This window comes from Heterodontus francisci, chromosome 47, assembly GCF_036365525.1.
Source record: "Heterodontus francisci isolate sHetFra1 chromosome 47, sHetFra1.hap1, whole genome shotgun sequence".
Classification (NCBI taxonomy): Eukaryota; Metazoa; Chordata; class Chondrichthyes; order Heterodontiformes; family Heterodontidae; genus Heterodontus; species Heterodontus francisci.
Genome location: NC_090417.1, coordinates 3,471,953 through 3,488,892, shown reverse-complemented (window position 1 = coordinate 3,488,892; position 16,940 = coordinate 3,471,953). Strand labels below are relative to the sequence as shown.

Below are 16,940 nucleotides of genomic sequence, written 5' to 3'. Positions count from 1 at the left end.
CAATAACCCCTCCCGACCCCAAACAAACTGCCAACCCCAACAACCCCTCCCGACACCAAAAAACCCCTCCCGACCCCAAAGAAACAAACTGCCAACCCCAACAACCCCTCCCGACCCCAAACAAACTGCCAACCCCAACAACCCCTCCCGACCCCAAACAAACTGCCAACCCCAACAATAACCCCTCCTGACCCCAAACAAACTGCCAACCCCAACAATAACCCCTCCTGACCCCAAACAAACTGCCAACCCCAACAACCACTCCCAACAACAAACAAACTGCCAACCCCAACAATAACCCCTCCTGACCCCAAACAAACTGCCAACCCCAACAACCACTCCCGACAACAAACTGCCAACCCCAACAACCCCTCCCGACAACAAACTGCCAACCCCAACAACCCCTCCCGACCCCAAACAAACTGCCAACCCCAATAACCCCTCCCGACCCCAAACAAACTGCCAACCCCAACAACCCCTCCCGACGCCAAACAAACTAACTGCCAACCCCAACAAACCCTCCCGACCCCAAAGAAACTGCCAACCCCAACCCCTCCCGACCCCAAAGAAACTGCCAACCCGAACAACCCCTCCCGACCCCAAACAAACTGCCAACCCCAACAACCCCTCCCGACACCAAAAAACCCCTCCCGACCCCAAAGAAACAAACTTCCAACCCCAACAACCCCTCCCGACCCCAAACAAACAAACTGCCAACCTCAACAACCCCTCCCGACCCGAAACAAACATACTGCCAACCCCAACAACCCCTCCCGAACCCTAACAAACTGCCAACCCCAACAACCCCTCCCGACCCCAAACAAACAGCCAACCCCAACAACCCCTCCCGACCCCAAACAAACTGCCAACCCCAACAACAACCCCTCCCAACCCGAAACAAACATACTGCCAACCCCAACAACCCCTCCCGACCCGAAACAAACTGCCAACCCCAACAATAACCCCTCCCGACCCCAAACAAACTGCCAACACCAACAACCCCTCCCGACACCAACAAAACCCCTCCCGACCCCAAAGAAACAAACTGCCAACCCCAACCACAACCCCTCCCGACCCCAAACTGCCAACCCCAACAAACCCTCCCACCCCCGAACAAACAAACTGCCACCCCCAACCACAACCCCTCCCGACCCCAAAACAAACAGCCAACCCCAACAACAACCCCTCCCGACACCAAACAACCAAACTGCCAACCACAACAAACCCTCCCGACCCCAAACAACCAAACTGCCAACCCCAACAACCCCTCCCAACCCCAAAACAAACAGACAACCCCTCCCGACCCCAAACAAACTGCCAACCCCAACAACCACTCCAGACAACAAACAAACTGCCAACCCCAACAACCCCTCCCGACCCCAAACAAACTGCCAACCCCAACAACTCCTCCCAACCCCAAACAAACTGCCAACCCCAACAATAACCCCTCCCGACCCCAAACAAACAAACTGCCAACCACAACAAACCCTCCCGACTCCAAACAACCAAACAACCACTCCCAACAAACAAACTGCCAACCCCTCCCGACCCCAAACAAACTGCCAACCCCAACAACCCCTCCCGACCCCAAACAAACTGCCAACCCCAACAATAACCCCTCCTGACCCCAAACAAACTGCCAACCCCAACAACCACTCCCGACAACAAACTGCCAACCCCAACAACCCCTCCCGACCCCAAACAAACTGCCAACCCCAACAATAACCCCTCCCGACCCCAAACAAACTGCCAACCCCAACAATAACCCCTCCCGACCCCAAACAAACTGCCAACCCCAACAACCCCTCCTGACACCAAAAAACCCCTCCCAACCCCAAAGAAACAAACTGCCAACCCCAACAACCCCTCCCGACTCCAAACAAACAAACTGCCAACCCGAACAACAACCCCTCCCGACCCAAAACAAACATACTGCCAACCCCAACAACCCCTCCCGACCCCAAAGAAACAAACTGCCAACCCCAACAACCCCTCCCGACCCGAAACAAACATACTGCCAACCCCAACAACCCCTCCCAACCCCAAACAAACTCCCGACCCCAAACTGCCAACCCCAACAACAATCTCTCCCGACCCCAAACAAACTGCCAACCCCTCCCGACCCCAAACAAACAGCCAACCCCAACAACCCGCCCACCCCAACAACCCCTCCCGACCCGAAACAAACATACTGCCAACCCCAACAACCCCTCCCAACCCCAAACAAACTGCCAACCCAACAACAACCCCTCCCGACCCCAAACAACCAAACTGCCAACCCCAACAACCCCTCCCGACACCAAAAAACCCCTCCCGACCCCAAAGAAACAAACTGCCAACAACAACAACCCCTCCCGACCCCAAACAAACAAACAAACTGCCAACCCCTCTCGACCCCAAACTGCCAACCCCAACAATTACCCCTCCCGACCCCAAACAAACTGCTAACCCCAACAATAACCCCTCCCGACCCCAAACAAACTGCCAACCCCAACAACCCCTCCCGACACCAAAAAACCCCTCCCGACCCCAAAGAAACAAACTGCCAACCCCAACAACCCCTCCCGACCCGAAACAAACATACTGCCAACCCCAACAACAACCCTTCCCAACCCCAAACAAACAAACTGCCAACCCCAACAACTCCTCCCGACCCCAAACAAACTGCCAACCCCAACAATAACCCCTCCCGACCCCAAACAAACTGCCAACCCCAACAACAACCCCTCCCGACCCGAAACAAACACACTGCCAACCCCAACAACCCCTCCCAACCCCAAACAAACTGCCAACCCCAACAAACCCTCCCGCCCCCGAACAAACAAACTGCCAACCCCAACCACAACCCTCCCGACCCCAAAACAAACAGCCAACCCCAACAACCCGCCAACCCCAACAACCCCTCCCGAACCCAAACAAACAAACTGCCAACCCCAACAACCACTCCCGACAACAAACAAACTGCCAACCCCAACAACCCCTCCCGACCCCAAACAAACTGCAAACCCAACAATAACCCCTCCCGACCCCAAACAAACTGCCAACCCCAACAACCCCTCCCGACACCAAAAAACCCCTCCCGACCCCAAAGAAACAAACTGCCAACCCCAACAACCCCTCCCAACCCCAAACAAACTCCCGACCCCAAACAAACTCCCGACCCCAAACAACCCCTCCCGACCGCAAACAGACTGCCAACCCCAACAACAATCTCTCCCGACGCCAAACTGCCAACCCCAACAACCCCTCCCGACACCAACAAAACCCCTCCCGACCCCAAAGAAACAAACTGCCAACCCCAACAACCCCTCCCGACCCGAAACAAACACACTGCCAACCCCAACAACCCCTCCCGACCCCGAACAAACAAACTGCCAAACCCAACAACAACCCCTCCCGACCCCAAACAAACTGCCAACCCCAACAACCCCTACCGACCCCAAACAACCAACCACAACAGCAACCCCTCTCGACCACAAACAAACTGCCAACCCAACCACAACCCCTCCCGACCCCAATCTGCCAACCCCAACAACAACCCATCCCGACCCCAAACAAACTGCCAACCCAACAACCCCTGCTGACCCCAAACAAACAAACTGCCAACCCCAACAAACCCTCCCGACCCCGAACAAACTGCCAACCCGAACAACAACCCCTCCCGACCCCAAACAAACTGCCAACCCCAACAACCCCTCCCGACCCCAAACAAACTGCCAACCCCAACAACTCCTCTCGACACCAACAAAACCCCTCCCGACCCCAAAGAAACAAACTGCCAACCCCAACAACCCCTCCCAACCCCAAACAAACTGCCAACCCCAACAACCCCTCCCGACCCGAAACAAACTGCCAACCCCAACAAACCCTCCCGACCCCGAACAAACTGCCAACCCCAACCACAACCCCTCCCGACCCCAAAACAAACAGCCAACCCCAACAACTCGCCAACCCCAACAACCCCTCCCGACCCCAAACAAACTGCCAACCCCAACAAACCCTCCCGACCCCGAACAAACAAACTGCCAACCCCAACAACCCCTCCCGACCCCAAACAAACAAACTGCCAACCACAACAAACCCTCCCGACCCCAAACAACCAAACTGCCAACCCCAACAACCCCTCCCGACCACAAACACATTGCGATCCCCAACAACAACCCCTCCCGACCCGAAACAAATTGCCAACCCCAACAACTCCTACCGACCCCAAACAAACAAACTGCCAACCCCAACAACCCTTCCCGACCCCAAACAACCAACCACAACAGCAACCCCTCTCGACCCCAAAGAAACTACCAACCCCAAACAAACTGCCAACCCCAACCCCTCCCGACCACAATCACATTGCCAACCCCAACAACAACCCCTCCCGACCCCAAAGGAACTGCCAACCCCAAAAGCCCCTACCGACCCCAAACAAACTGCCAACCCAAAAACAACCCCTCCCGACCCCAAAGAAACTGCCAACCGCAACAACCCCTCCCGACGCGAAACAAACTGCCAACCCCAACTACCCCTCCCGACCCCAAACAAACAAACTGCCAACCACAACAAACCCTCCCGACCCCAAACAACCAAACTGCCAACCCCAACAACCACTCCCGACCACAAACACATTGCGAACCCCAACAACTTCTCCCGACCCGAAACAAATTGCCAACCCCAACAACCCCTACCGACGCCAAACAACCAACCACAACAGCAACCCCTCTCGACCCCAAAGAAACTACCAACCCCAAACAAACTGCCAACCCCAACCCCTCCTGACCACAAACACATTGCCAACCCCAACAACCCCTCCCGACCCTAAACAAACTGCCAACCCCAACAGACCCAAAACCAACTGCCAACCCAAACAACCACCCCTCCGAACCACAAACAAACTGCCAACCCCAACAACAACCCCTCCCGACCCCTAACAAACTGCCAACCCCAACAACAACCCCTCCCGTCCCGAAACAAACTGCCAACCCCAACAACACCTCCCGACCCAAAACAAACTGCCAACCCCAACAACAACCCCTCCCAACCCCAAACAAACTGCCAACCCCAACAACAACCCCTCCCGACCCCAAACTGCCAACCCTAACAACAACCCATCCCGACCCCAAACAAACAAACTGCCAACCCCAACAGCAACCCCTCCCGACCCCAAACAAACTGCAAACCCCAACAACCCCTCCCGACCCCAAACAAACTGCCAACCCCAACAACAACCCCTCCCGACCCAAAACAAACCAACTGCCAACTGCAACAACACCTCCCGACCCCAAAGAAACTGCCAACCGCAACAACAACCCCTCCCGACCCCAAACAAACTGCCAACCCCAACAACAACCCCTCCCGACCCCAAACAAACAAACTGCCAACCCCAACAACCCCTCCTAACCCCAAAGAAACTGCCAACCCCAACAACAACCCCTCCATTGCCGAAACAACCCCTTCCGACCCCAACACAAACCCCCCCCCCCACCCCGTGACCGATACAGCCACAGATACAACCTCAAACTGACAAGCACACACATCATGGAGACATCAGCTACACACAGACACAACCGCACACTGTACCTACTTGTCATTTTGCAAAGACAGTGCAGCCCCACAGCCTCCTTCTGTCTATCTCCAGCTAAGGGAACCCCCTGCCCACCCTTTCCCCTCTCTGTCTTTCTAAACTGTCCAACTCAGAGTCTGACTTACTGACTTGCAAAAGCAGCCAGACAGGCCTCGCCACGACCGCACTTTCCCTCTGTCTGTTCAACAAATTACTCAACTTATCACAATAGCAGCAAGTCATGCAGGCATGAACACTCCCACCCTCTGTCTGTGTGTCTAAAGTGTGCAGCTGGGCACCCAACCTCCTTGCTTACTTGCATGGTGGCAAGCAGAGAATCCATACACACCCTGTCCCCCTGAAGTCTCCAGCTGTGCCCAACTTACTTATTTGTTAGAGCCTCATGTGGGTTGGGCCCCCAACACTCACTTTTCTCTGTCTGTCTGTGTAAAGTCTCCAGCTAAGTCACCCACTAACCCAGTTACTTGCAAGAGCAGCACTCCCCCACACCCACCTCCTCTCCTCTACGGATCTATGCTAAACTGCTATTTCACTGCAATGTCACCATCGATGTAAACCTCCAGCAACAAAATCTCACGACATCTCCGCATCTACATTTTGGCCTGTTTTCACTGTTTTTCTCGTTCCCTGCTACTCAAGACAATGACTCCTTTCTAAGGTCTGGTTCCACTACTCTTCAATAGCCTTTCACACCTTACTTGCATTCCCCTTCTTGAGGTGCAGTTGAGACAAGCTCATTAATTCAAATGAAAGCCTGGTTCACTGATACTCTTAACTGCCTGTCAATGTTCAGCCATGAACCCAGACTAATGAGGAATATCACATGACCCTCTTGCAATAACCGTAGATCAGTTCAGGACTCAGGTGATTCCAACAAACTTGTCTTTGCTAACATGTCAGGACTATAATCCCAAAGTAGACCAACAAAGAAAACCACTGAAGGTTCCTGATAAGTCCCACCCCAAATTTACAATTCCATTTCCCTCCTCCATGGTGTAAACCACTTCATGAAAGCACACAGGCAAGCAAATGCACACAAAATACTAAAATGCTCACCAGCATTGTCTTGACTGTACCACCACTCATTTACCTGGCCTGAAACACACAACAGCAAGACTAGCTTTGTGCGAGCTGAAGGCATAACCTCGACAACTGACATGTCCCACATGCGACCCTCCGAGCTCGCACTGGTGGGAGTGACTGCCGCCAAGTTCTGATGAAGACAATGTCTTTTCGCTGTCATGAGGGTGTGTGTTATTACCTCTGTGAATCAGGAACAGATCAAGCAGTACACAATAACATCAACAGACCAGGCTCAAACTTAGTTTATTCTCGTCGGCCTTCTCCCGAGCTCCCATGACAACAGATGCCGGGGGCTGGCCAATCTGCTTCACACAGTGTGACATTAAGTGGATGAAGACACAGCAGAAACTATGCGCCCTGCCAGGAATACAACTCAAGATTGCGAATTATTCCACACCAGCTTTCCGACTTTGACCTGCAGATAGACAAAAGATCATTTTATCAGACTGGAACAGAAACGCTTGCTCCTGCACGTTATCTGAAATGGCCTCGGTTGCTGATGTCCTGATGGTATCAAACAGAAGGGCAGAATAGGCTCTGGACAGAGGTATAAACAATTAAAGAAGTGGACTGACAGGTGTTTGCAGACAATCTTCCTCACTCCCCTGACAGGGAAAGCCAACTTAGTACAAGAAATAATGATCCTTCACATCTGCTTGCAGTCCCGTCCAGACACAGGGAAATAGGTCGCAGAATCTCTTCTCTCCTGGTTACAATGAAAATGTTAGTCTATGTAATTAAAAAAAAAAAGCATGCAAGTACACATCTTAAAACCGGGGTCAATATAAAATGAAGACATGCATCGTAGGCCCAGTAAACAAGCCCGCCTCTTCCAGTCAGTTCAGTGTTCCAAAGGTTTTGTGCTTCTGCTGCTTGCTGTTCACGTCCTCCAAGTCCCTCTTCCCAAAGAAAATGTAATAGACTCAATGAGCTACAATACCCATTTGGTCTGAAAACAGGCTTGGCGTAACCCACACCAGCTGCACAATTCCCTTCCTCCTTGATATCAGCCATGTCTCATTCTTTCCTTGACCCCTAATCCCAACGGCAGACGTATTGGCCATTTTGGTAGGCACTGCCAGTTTCCAGGTGCGGCCGGACTGAGTGTTGGCAGATTTCTTCCCGTTCCTTGGTGCCGGGTTTTCTATTCCTCAACGAGAGAGGAAAAAAATAAGTACTTGGACAAATTCATGTCCTTTGGTTAATTACAGGCCTGAAACACAACACAAGAGGTGTCCCTTTCACATGCCCATGCTGGCAGTGGAATGGGTAGTCCAATTGAGAGTTCATGATCGGCTTCGGTCTTTGTGGTTGCCCACTATCATTTTACTGTAGAGTTTCTGCTGCTCCTCTTTGTAGGTGTCTTTCACTTTCTCTCTCTTCAGACCTCCATCCCTGAAATGCACAGACACACCAGATTAAAGACACTCTGCACACACTCTCCATTTGCAAGCCCAGGATCTCCCAAAACATAACCAGCAGCAATGAAGCAGCAGATGAACTACATGTAACTGGACTCCAACATGAGAACTGGTCACTATTATAACCACGAGTCAGTCACGCTCAATCTCTAAAGCACAACAGTGACCAGCTGCTTGGCAAAGACCGAAAACAGAAGGCAACAATAAATAGGAAACCACAGCAGGGCTGCCTCTGTCTGACACAGTCACTCCAGTGTTACCTGCTCTGGTTGTTTGCCTCTCTCTCTCTATTATCAAGGTACCTTATCGCTGATAAATTGTAAAAACTGCAGCTACAACATGATGCCCACTGTCGTTTGCTGCCTTATGAGGTGGGTCTGTCTCTACAGGTAGTGCTAACTTTCAAACAGTGGTGTGTCTGGCCTGTCACAGCCAGAATTCCTGCGTGACAATTGGCGTGTCTGATGTCGGATTCAGAACTCAACTCTGCCAAAATTCAGTTTATGAACATATCCTGCTGCCACTGGGTTTGCCCAAAGGTGCCACTGTTGCTACACAACAGGAGGTATCTTTACTGCATTTATCACCAGTAAATGAGAGACATGTTCAGGCAGTAAGCAATGATTTTATCAACAATGGCAGAGAAAACCTCTGACTAATGCGAATGGTTTGCAGGTGAGGATCCTGGCCTCTGCTGCCACTGTCTAACTAACTTGATTGAATTTTTCGAGGAGATGACTAGATGTGTCGATGAGGGTAAAGCAGTTGATGTAGTCTACATGGACTTCAGTCGGGCTTTTGATAAGGTCTCGCATGGGAGATCGGTTAAGAAAGAAACAGCCTGTGGGATCCAGGGTAATTTGGCAAAGTGGATCAAAAATTGGCTTAGTGGCAGGAGGCAGAGGGTGATGGGCGAGGGTTGTTATTGCGATTGGAAGCCTGTGACCAGTGGTGCACCGCAGGGATCGGTGCTGGGACCCTTGTTGTTTGTGTACATTAATGATTTAGACGTGAATATAGGAGGTATGATCAGTAAGTTTGCAGATGACACGAAAATTGGTGGTGTCGTAAATAATGAGGAGGAAAGCCTTAGATTACAGGAAGATATAGATGAGCTGGTAAGATGGGCAGAGCAGTGGCAAATGAAATTTAATCCTGAGAAGTGTGAGGTGATACATTTTGGGAGGACAAACAAGGTAAGGGAATATACAATGGATGGTAGGACCCTTGGAAGTACAGAAGGTCAGAGCGACCTTGGTGTACTTGTCCATAGATCACTGAAGGCAGCAGCACAGGTAGATAAGGTGGTTAGGAAGGCATATGTGATACTTGACTTTATTAGCCGAGGCATAGAATACAACAGCGGGGAGGTTATGATGGAGCTGTATAAAATGCTAGTTCAGCCACAGCTGGAGTACTGTTTTCAGTTCTGGTCACCACACTATAGGAAGGATGTGATTGCACTGGAAAGGATGCAGAGGAGATTCACCAGGATGTTGCCTGGCCTGGAGCATTTCAGCAATGAAGAGAGACTGGATAGGCTAGGGTTGTTTTCCTTAGAACAGAGAAAGCTGAGGGGAGACATGATTGAGGTGTAAAAAATTATGAGTGGCATAGAGAGGGTAGATAGGAAGAAACTTTTTCCCTTCATGGAGGTGTCAATAGGGGGTATAGATTTAAGGTAAGAAGCAAGAGGTTTAGAGGGGATTTGAGTAAAAATATTTTCTCTCAGAGGGTGGTTGGAATCTGGAACACACTGCCTGAAGGGGTGGTAGAGGCAGGAACCCTCACAACATTTAAGAAGTATTTAGATGAGCACTTGAAATGCCATAGCATACAAGGCTACGGGCAAAGTGCTGGAAAATAGGATTAGAACAGATAGGTGCTTGATGGCCGGCATGGACACGATGGGCCGAAGGGCCTGTTTCTGTGCTGTTTTACTATGGCTCCTCCACAGTCATGCTAAGACGACTTTAACTGTACAATTTATTCTTTGCTCCTACGGTGTAGTTGCCTCACAAAGATCCATAACCATCAAACCCCAGTAGATTTCATTCATCTGCAAATACTCTGCCAGACAGTAGTCTTCCTTGTTTTTAAAGAGACACATGAATGGCATGACCTAAAAAGGGAAACAACAAGGCCATTGGAAGGAATGTACTTACCACAGTAAATCTACAAGCCCACCTTGCCTTGCAATTGCAGCTTTCACACGGTTGGCAAACTGTACTGCATCTTCATCGTCCTGGAGAACACAAAGAAGGGATTTCAATCAGCACTGTTCCACTCAGGCTCTCAGTAGCTTTCTATACATCGTCGCCTCATCTGTATAAAACAAGTTTCAGCTGTGGCTCAGTGGGCTGCACTCTTGACCGAGTCAGAAGGCTGTGAGTTCAAATCCCACTCTCGGACTTGAGCACAGGAAAAAAAAAAAGAGGCCAGCACTCCAGTGCAGCACCGAGAGAGTGTCGCACCGCTGGAAGCACCGTCTTTCCCGTGCAATGGTAGACGGAGGCCCAGCTGGCCTCTCAAGTGGATGTGAAACCTCCCGTGATACTACTTTGACAAAGGGCAGAGGAGTTCTCTCCTGTGTCCTGGCTGGGATTTATCCCTCAATCAAGATGACAAAAGAAAAACAGATGATCTGGTCATGATCACATTGTTGTTTGTGGGAGCTTGCTGTGTACAAATTGGCTGCAGGGTCTCCTACATTACAACAGTGACTACACTTCATTGGGACATCCTGAGGGCATGCAAGGCATTATATAAATGCAAGTCTTTCCTTTCTATGTGAGGTATGTAAATCTCGACTAACCTGCACAGAATGAAGCCGATAGAAATATCATCACTGTAACATTAAAGTCTGTTCAGCAATCACATGACACCTTGTCAGCAGAATTGCTACAAGGGAAATTAGATACAACAGAAAATGTCGCATATAAACAATAGAATTCTCTTATTCCTAGTCACCAGCCTTTTCCCTTATCCCACTCACTGCACTAAGCACCAATAACTTTTCACACCCACTGAGCAATCAGCAAGAGAAGTGACAAAGGGTGTGAGTGGCAATGCACTGTGATTCAACAGCCTGCTGACACTTACACTCCAGCTCTAAACACTTGAGAGTGGCCTCTCAATGCCCATATAATAACCCAGAACCGACAAGGCAGCACTGAAAAGGAAGAACACTGAAAGAAATTAGTGGGACAGTACTCTCCTCTCCTCTCCTCTCCTCTCCTCTCCTCTCCTCTCCTCTCCTCTCCTCTCCTCTCCTCTCCTCTCCTCTCCTCTCCTCTCCTCTCCTCTCCTCTCCTCTCCTCTCCTCTCCTCTCTCCACACCAGTGTGAACAAAACGATGACAATATTGAAAACTGGTCCCTTTAAATAAACAGGACTCATTTCAGTGTTAATTAGGAACAGATGATTCTCATTCTAGTTTTGTATTTAAGGGTTGGGTTTTTGCCCAGTTAGGGAGTTGCCTTTTGACAGAGAGTTAGTCTGTGAGGGAAGAGTGGGAACTGATGTTTGGACTGAACAATGAATTGCCAATGAAACAGTTGTGGATCAGAGACAGGCAGTCATCAGCTTCCTCATTTTGGTGAATGGACATCTGCCTGTTTAACAGAGGAAGCACTCTACTGTGAATGAGAGGATGATACTCTACTCCTTCCTCCAACACATGTGTGAACAAGAGGATGACATTCTACTCTCCTTCCTCCCCATCAGCATGAAACATGAGGTCACCTCGCGTGTCATTGGTGGCAGATACCAGACGCTGCAGACAATAGCCCAGCTGGTCATCATCCTCAGCAGATAGTTTACCATTCCATACTTGCTGCTATTCCAGAAAGCTTCTCCAAATCGAGGATCATACTAGCAAGAAAAGCACAACACAGGAAAAAAACATTACAAGCAATCAGTGGCTCGAAGTGATGGTGCAGTCCCTGATACTATGAGTTTCATAACTCAACCATGTGCCTTTGAAGCCTCTGCTCAACTGCAGCAGGATGGATGGGAGTCACTCCAAGTTGCCAAAGAATATGGAGCTGTGAAATGGAACTGCTCTAAGGTTGGGACTTTAGCTTATTTTACCTGGAGTGAAGGGGGCTTTCTCTGTTATGTACTTATGCCAGCTGTGCTCTCTCGGCTAGAGTAAGCTTTACTCTGCACCTAGTTCATTTTATATTGATGTGTTCAACTCAATTCCCTTGGATAAAATCACACCTTAAAACTCCTCTCATTGGCCCGGAAAACCCTTGGCTGGTTCCATTTCTTGACTCCGTCTTGGGTTCTTAAAACTCCCTATGGTGTAGAGGGCAGCAGGACACTGCTCCCTGATTGCTATATTAAGATCAATATCAGAGCTTTCCTGCACCAATCCATAATTGAAGCTTCAGTCCACAGACTTTAAAGATTTCAAACACTGGGGAGGAGGGCAGAGGTGACTGGTACTGAAATAAGCAGCAAGGGAGCACACAGTGAGGGCCCAGTGATGTTGGAGGGCAAGTCTGGCTACAAAACTCTGAAAACTGAGTGGACAGCCTGCCAATTACTACAGAGGAGATTTAGATATGCATTTTGGGACCTTGTTGTTTTTCATAACAGTTTGACAATTATTAGATTTGGGGGGGCATACATTTCTGTGTAGTCAGGTACAGTGCACTCAATGTGGCATGTTGATCTGGCTCCTGCTTTCATATATTGGATACTAACTGCAGTCTGAATATCGTTAACAGGATCTAGGGCTGTTCTGTAAACCTTACTGGTTAAAGGATAATCCCACAGAATGCAATAATTCAAACTGTTCCTGACTCCAAATATTTTCTGTTATGTGCTGCACCAGCTGGGAGATTACAGCTGTGAGCCATGTGTCTTCCTGGGTCATGTAGGGAGGAATGAAAGTTGAATAAGTGTGACCCTACCAAGCCAGTCCGAACTCTGTCACTGGTGTACTGGGAGGTCAATGAAGGAGCTGCTCACTCACCCTCAAGGGAAGCAGGGGCAGATGGAGATAGAGGTTCAGGGAGAGAATTCCAGAGCTTGGGACCCTGGCAGCTGAAGGCACGGCTGCGATTAATTGAGATTAAAATCAGGGAGGGACGACAGCCTAAAATTAGGAGTGCAGAGATCCTATCTGTTTGGAGAAAGTTCTAGAGATTTTCAAACAGATTTTCTGGTTATCATTGGAGTTTATGACCTTGCCTGCCTCTGTAACCTCTTAATGTAGCTGTTTGACCAAGCATTTTGCCATCTATCCCAATGTCACATGGTCAGCGAACCCTCCTGTGAAGGGAGGCTTCACTCGGTTAAAGGCACTAGATAAATACAAGTGCCTTGCTGTCATGTTTTCTGCCTAACAACATTGACAGAGACTTTGGTTATGAAGCACTTTGCGAATGAAGTTATTGAAGTGCGAGCAAAAAATGCATGTTCTTTGTGACCGAGGTGAATGTTTGTTCTCCAACAACTGCTGTGACCAAAGAGCAGGAATGTGAGTGAGGATGTGTTGGTATGACAATGATACACCAGGCAATGCAGGAAATCTCATTCATTTGCATACAGAAATATCAGAGGGTCTGTTATTGGGTCAACCAGCTTGGCTAAATTCACAGCTGTAAGGGAAACAGTCATACTGTGTGTACCATTTAGGAGAGGGACTTTCCTGATAGAATATTGCCATTTTGTGAGTACAATGACTATATATACCAACTGCACCTTTTTTCTATTGAATTGTAGAAGTTTGAAGCACCAGAGGCAGCCCTTAAACCAACAGTGTTCTTGCTAGTGAATGCAGAAATAATCCTACTATCCTCCATTCTTTCCAAATCCCCGTATTCCTGTCTGTTTCAAGTGTTTCCAAATCCTTTCCTGATCTCTGCGACAAAGCACTCTGCTCCACAACCCTGAAGGGAATTGTCCAAACTTGCCTCCTCACTTTCATTGACAATTTAATATGGGTAACTCCTCATTGCTGACTCTCCAACCACTGTTTGCTATTCACCCGGACGGGAAATGCTCATACCTTGAAAAACAAAAAGCGCAAATCTGCTCTTCGTCACATTTCCAATGGAAATAATCAGATGGCACAGAATATAAATGTTGTGATTTAATGGTGACTATCAAATCTCACTCGGACTACTACAATATTGTGCACTTGAATTTGTCCTAAGTATGTTGCAGTAAGAGGATACAGTACAGATTCACCAGGATGCTTCCTGTTTCTTGTCATACGTGGAGTGAATTAATTTGGCTGCAGACTGGTTTCGGTGATGTGGGCACCTCAAGAGGACGAGATGGATTATTTACTTGGCACTTCTGGCTGCAAATGCTGCGGCCTTGTCCTTTGCTCTCGTGTGCTGGGCTCTGTCATCGCTTGGAGTCTGTTATACAACACAAACTGGCCATTCGGCCCATCAAGCACCCAACTATTGTCCCATTTTCCAGCACTTGGCCTACAGCCTTGTATGCTATGATGTCAAGTGCTCATCTAAATACTACAATATTGAGGGTTCCTGCCTCTACCACCACTACAGGCAGTGTATTCCAGATTCCAACCACCCTCTGGGTGAAATTTTTGTCCTCAAATCCCCTCTAAACCTCCTGCCCCTTACCTTAAATCTATGCCCCCTGGTCTGCTAAGGGAAAAAGTTTCTTGCTAACTATCTTATCAATGCCCCTCATAATTTTGTATACCTCAATCATGTTCCTCCTCAGCCTTCTCTTTTCTCAAGAAAACAACCCTCGCCTTTTCAGTTTCTCTTCATAGCTGAACTGCTCCAGCCCAGGCAACATCGTGGTGAATCTCTTCTGCACCCTCTCCAGTGCAATCACATCCTTCCTATAGTATGGTGCCCAGAACTGTACACAGTACTCCAGCTGTGGCATAACTAGCATTTTATACAGTTCCATCATAACCTCCCCGCTCTTATCTTCTATGCTTAGGATGGGGACGTTCATGGAGTCTCCTCCCGTAAGTTGTTTAACTGCCATTCGTGACTGGAGGTGGCAGGACTGAAGAGCTTTTATTTGATCCATCGGTTGTGGGAACATTTAGTTCTGTCTACAGCACACTGCTTCCATTGTATAGCATGCATGCAAGTCCTGTGTTGTTGCTTCACCAGGTTGGCACCTCATTTTGAGGTATGCCTGGTGCTGCTCCTGGCATGCTCTCCTACACTAATTGAACCAAACTTGATGGTGATGGTAGGGTGAGGGATATGTTGGGCCATGAGGTTACAGATTGTGGTGGAATACAATTGTGCTGCTGCTGATGGCCCACAGCGTCTCATGGATGTCCAGTTTTGAACTGCTAGATCTATTCCAAATCTATACCATTTAGCACTGTAGTGCCACAGTGTTAAGATGGGACTCCATTTCCACAAGGACTGTTGGTCACTCCTACCAATACTGTTGTGTATAGATATATCTGACATGTAGATTAGTGAGGATGAGGTTAAAGTTTTTCCCTCTTGTTGGTTCTCTCACCACCTGCTGCAGACCTACTCTGGCAGCGATGTCCTTCAGGGCTCAGCCAGTGAAGGTCCCCCACCCAGAATACCGACTATAAACACAACTCTAATCATTGGCTTGTACAAATGTCTTTCCTCATTACTGTTCTACTCTGCCCCTATTGATTAAAAACCCAAAATGATTCTGGCTTTCCTTATGACTTTACCTATTTGCACACTCCATTTTAGGGAATTGTGTATTGTAATCCCATCTGGAGATGCTGCTGTTAAGCAGGAACATTGCTTGCACTCCTTCAGTGAATCATGTACTGACAAGGTAATTATGCTCATGGGTCTTGCTCAAACTCTACAAAGTCCCTACTCCACAAAAGATGCCCGAAACACTTCGAAATCCACCATGAGTCCAGATACATGCTGGAAATTGTCTTACCTTGATGGCAACTGGGTAGACAGTAGCTCCAATTTCAAAGCTTCCCTTCTTGAACATCATTACAGAGGTATTATTAATACATGTTCCTGTAAAGATGGCCAGAGTCAGGTACCATTGGTGCAGGTTTTGGCTTAACATTCTGTTACACCCTCTAACTGCCTCTTGAAAGGCTCTATCTGGAAGACTACAGCAGATATTTTGTCCAAGTACTTCCTGATGAATTGGAGATTTTCTTTTTCCACTGGGTCTGCACGCAAAGTTTCGTTTGATATTGTTGCAAGTTAACTTTTATTTTTGACTTAGTCTATATAACTTGATTTCAAGGATGAAGAATGCTCTCCACCACAAATTATATGCTTAAATTCATTACAACCTTAAGTAGCTGAAGTCTCAGGTGATAAAGTATCGTAAATACAAACCGATGCCATAATGGAAAATGTGCATTGTACTAGATGAGTGAGCTTTGGGCGAAATATTCTTTCGGGCCCTCACTAAATGTTCCAAAGGGACTATCCACAATTAGAGGCTTGTGCTGTTTCAGTTACATCAGCTACGTTTCTTTTTAAACAGATAAACACTTTTTTTTTTTCAAAACAGAAGATAGTAATTCACTGTCAAGTATGTGACAGTATCTGAGTATTTGACAGACAGATGGCAAAAAGGAGGGAGGAAAGGTCACAACAGGAGCACCCTGTGAAACATACACTCAAACAGATTTGATGAGGACTCTGGGCTCACCATCAAATAAATAAAAATGGACCTAAATAAAACAGGTGGTGACACTGGAGACTAGCAGCACAGTTAGAAATCCAGTAGAGAAAAAGATGACACCACCTTTTGCATTCCTGATGCTTTTTACCTCCAGGTGCTAGGTTAACACATCACATAGACAGGAAAAGATTATGCAAGGGGATGGAGAGAAACCAGTCACTATGGTCCATGCAAGACCAGTGAGGGGAAAG

At 48.4% G+C, this 16,940-nt stretch overlaps 1 protein-coding gene and 1 long non-coding RNA gene across 4 annotated transcripts in view; both read right to left on the bottom strand.

Moving 5' to 3' along the window:
• Positions 1–6,645, bottom strand: part of LOC137357086 (uncharacterized) — a 66,808-nt gene extending 60,163 nt beyond the window's left edge. The window contains exon 1 of the long non-coding RNA XR_010971133.1: positions 5,576–6,645. This is a non-coding gene — a long non-coding RNA (uncharacterized lncRNA). The remainder of the gene's footprint in view (positions 1–5,575) is intronic.
• A 240-nt stretch (positions 6,646–6,885) lies between these two features.
• The window catches only part of LOC137357081 (glycerol-3-phosphate acyltransferase 4), a 45,073-nt gene continuing 35,018 nt past the window's right edge, over positions 6,886–16,940 (bottom strand). For 2 of the 3 annotated variants that reach the window (XM_068023076.1, XM_068023078.1), the window contains 4 exons: positions 15,979–16,064; positions 11,824–11,952; positions 10,245–10,324; positions 6,886–8,053 (listed from right to left, as the gene is read on the bottom strand). In XM_068023076.1, the coding sequence (XP_067879177.1) occupies positions 7,945–8,053; positions 10,245–10,324; positions 11,824–11,952; positions 15,979–16,064 (404 nt within the window). In that variant the 3' untranslated portion in view covers positions 6,886–7,944. The remainder of the gene's footprint in view (positions 8,054–10,244; positions 10,325–11,823; positions 11,953–15,978; positions 16,065–16,940) is intronic. The other variant, XM_068023077.1, reaches the window with a different exon arrangement.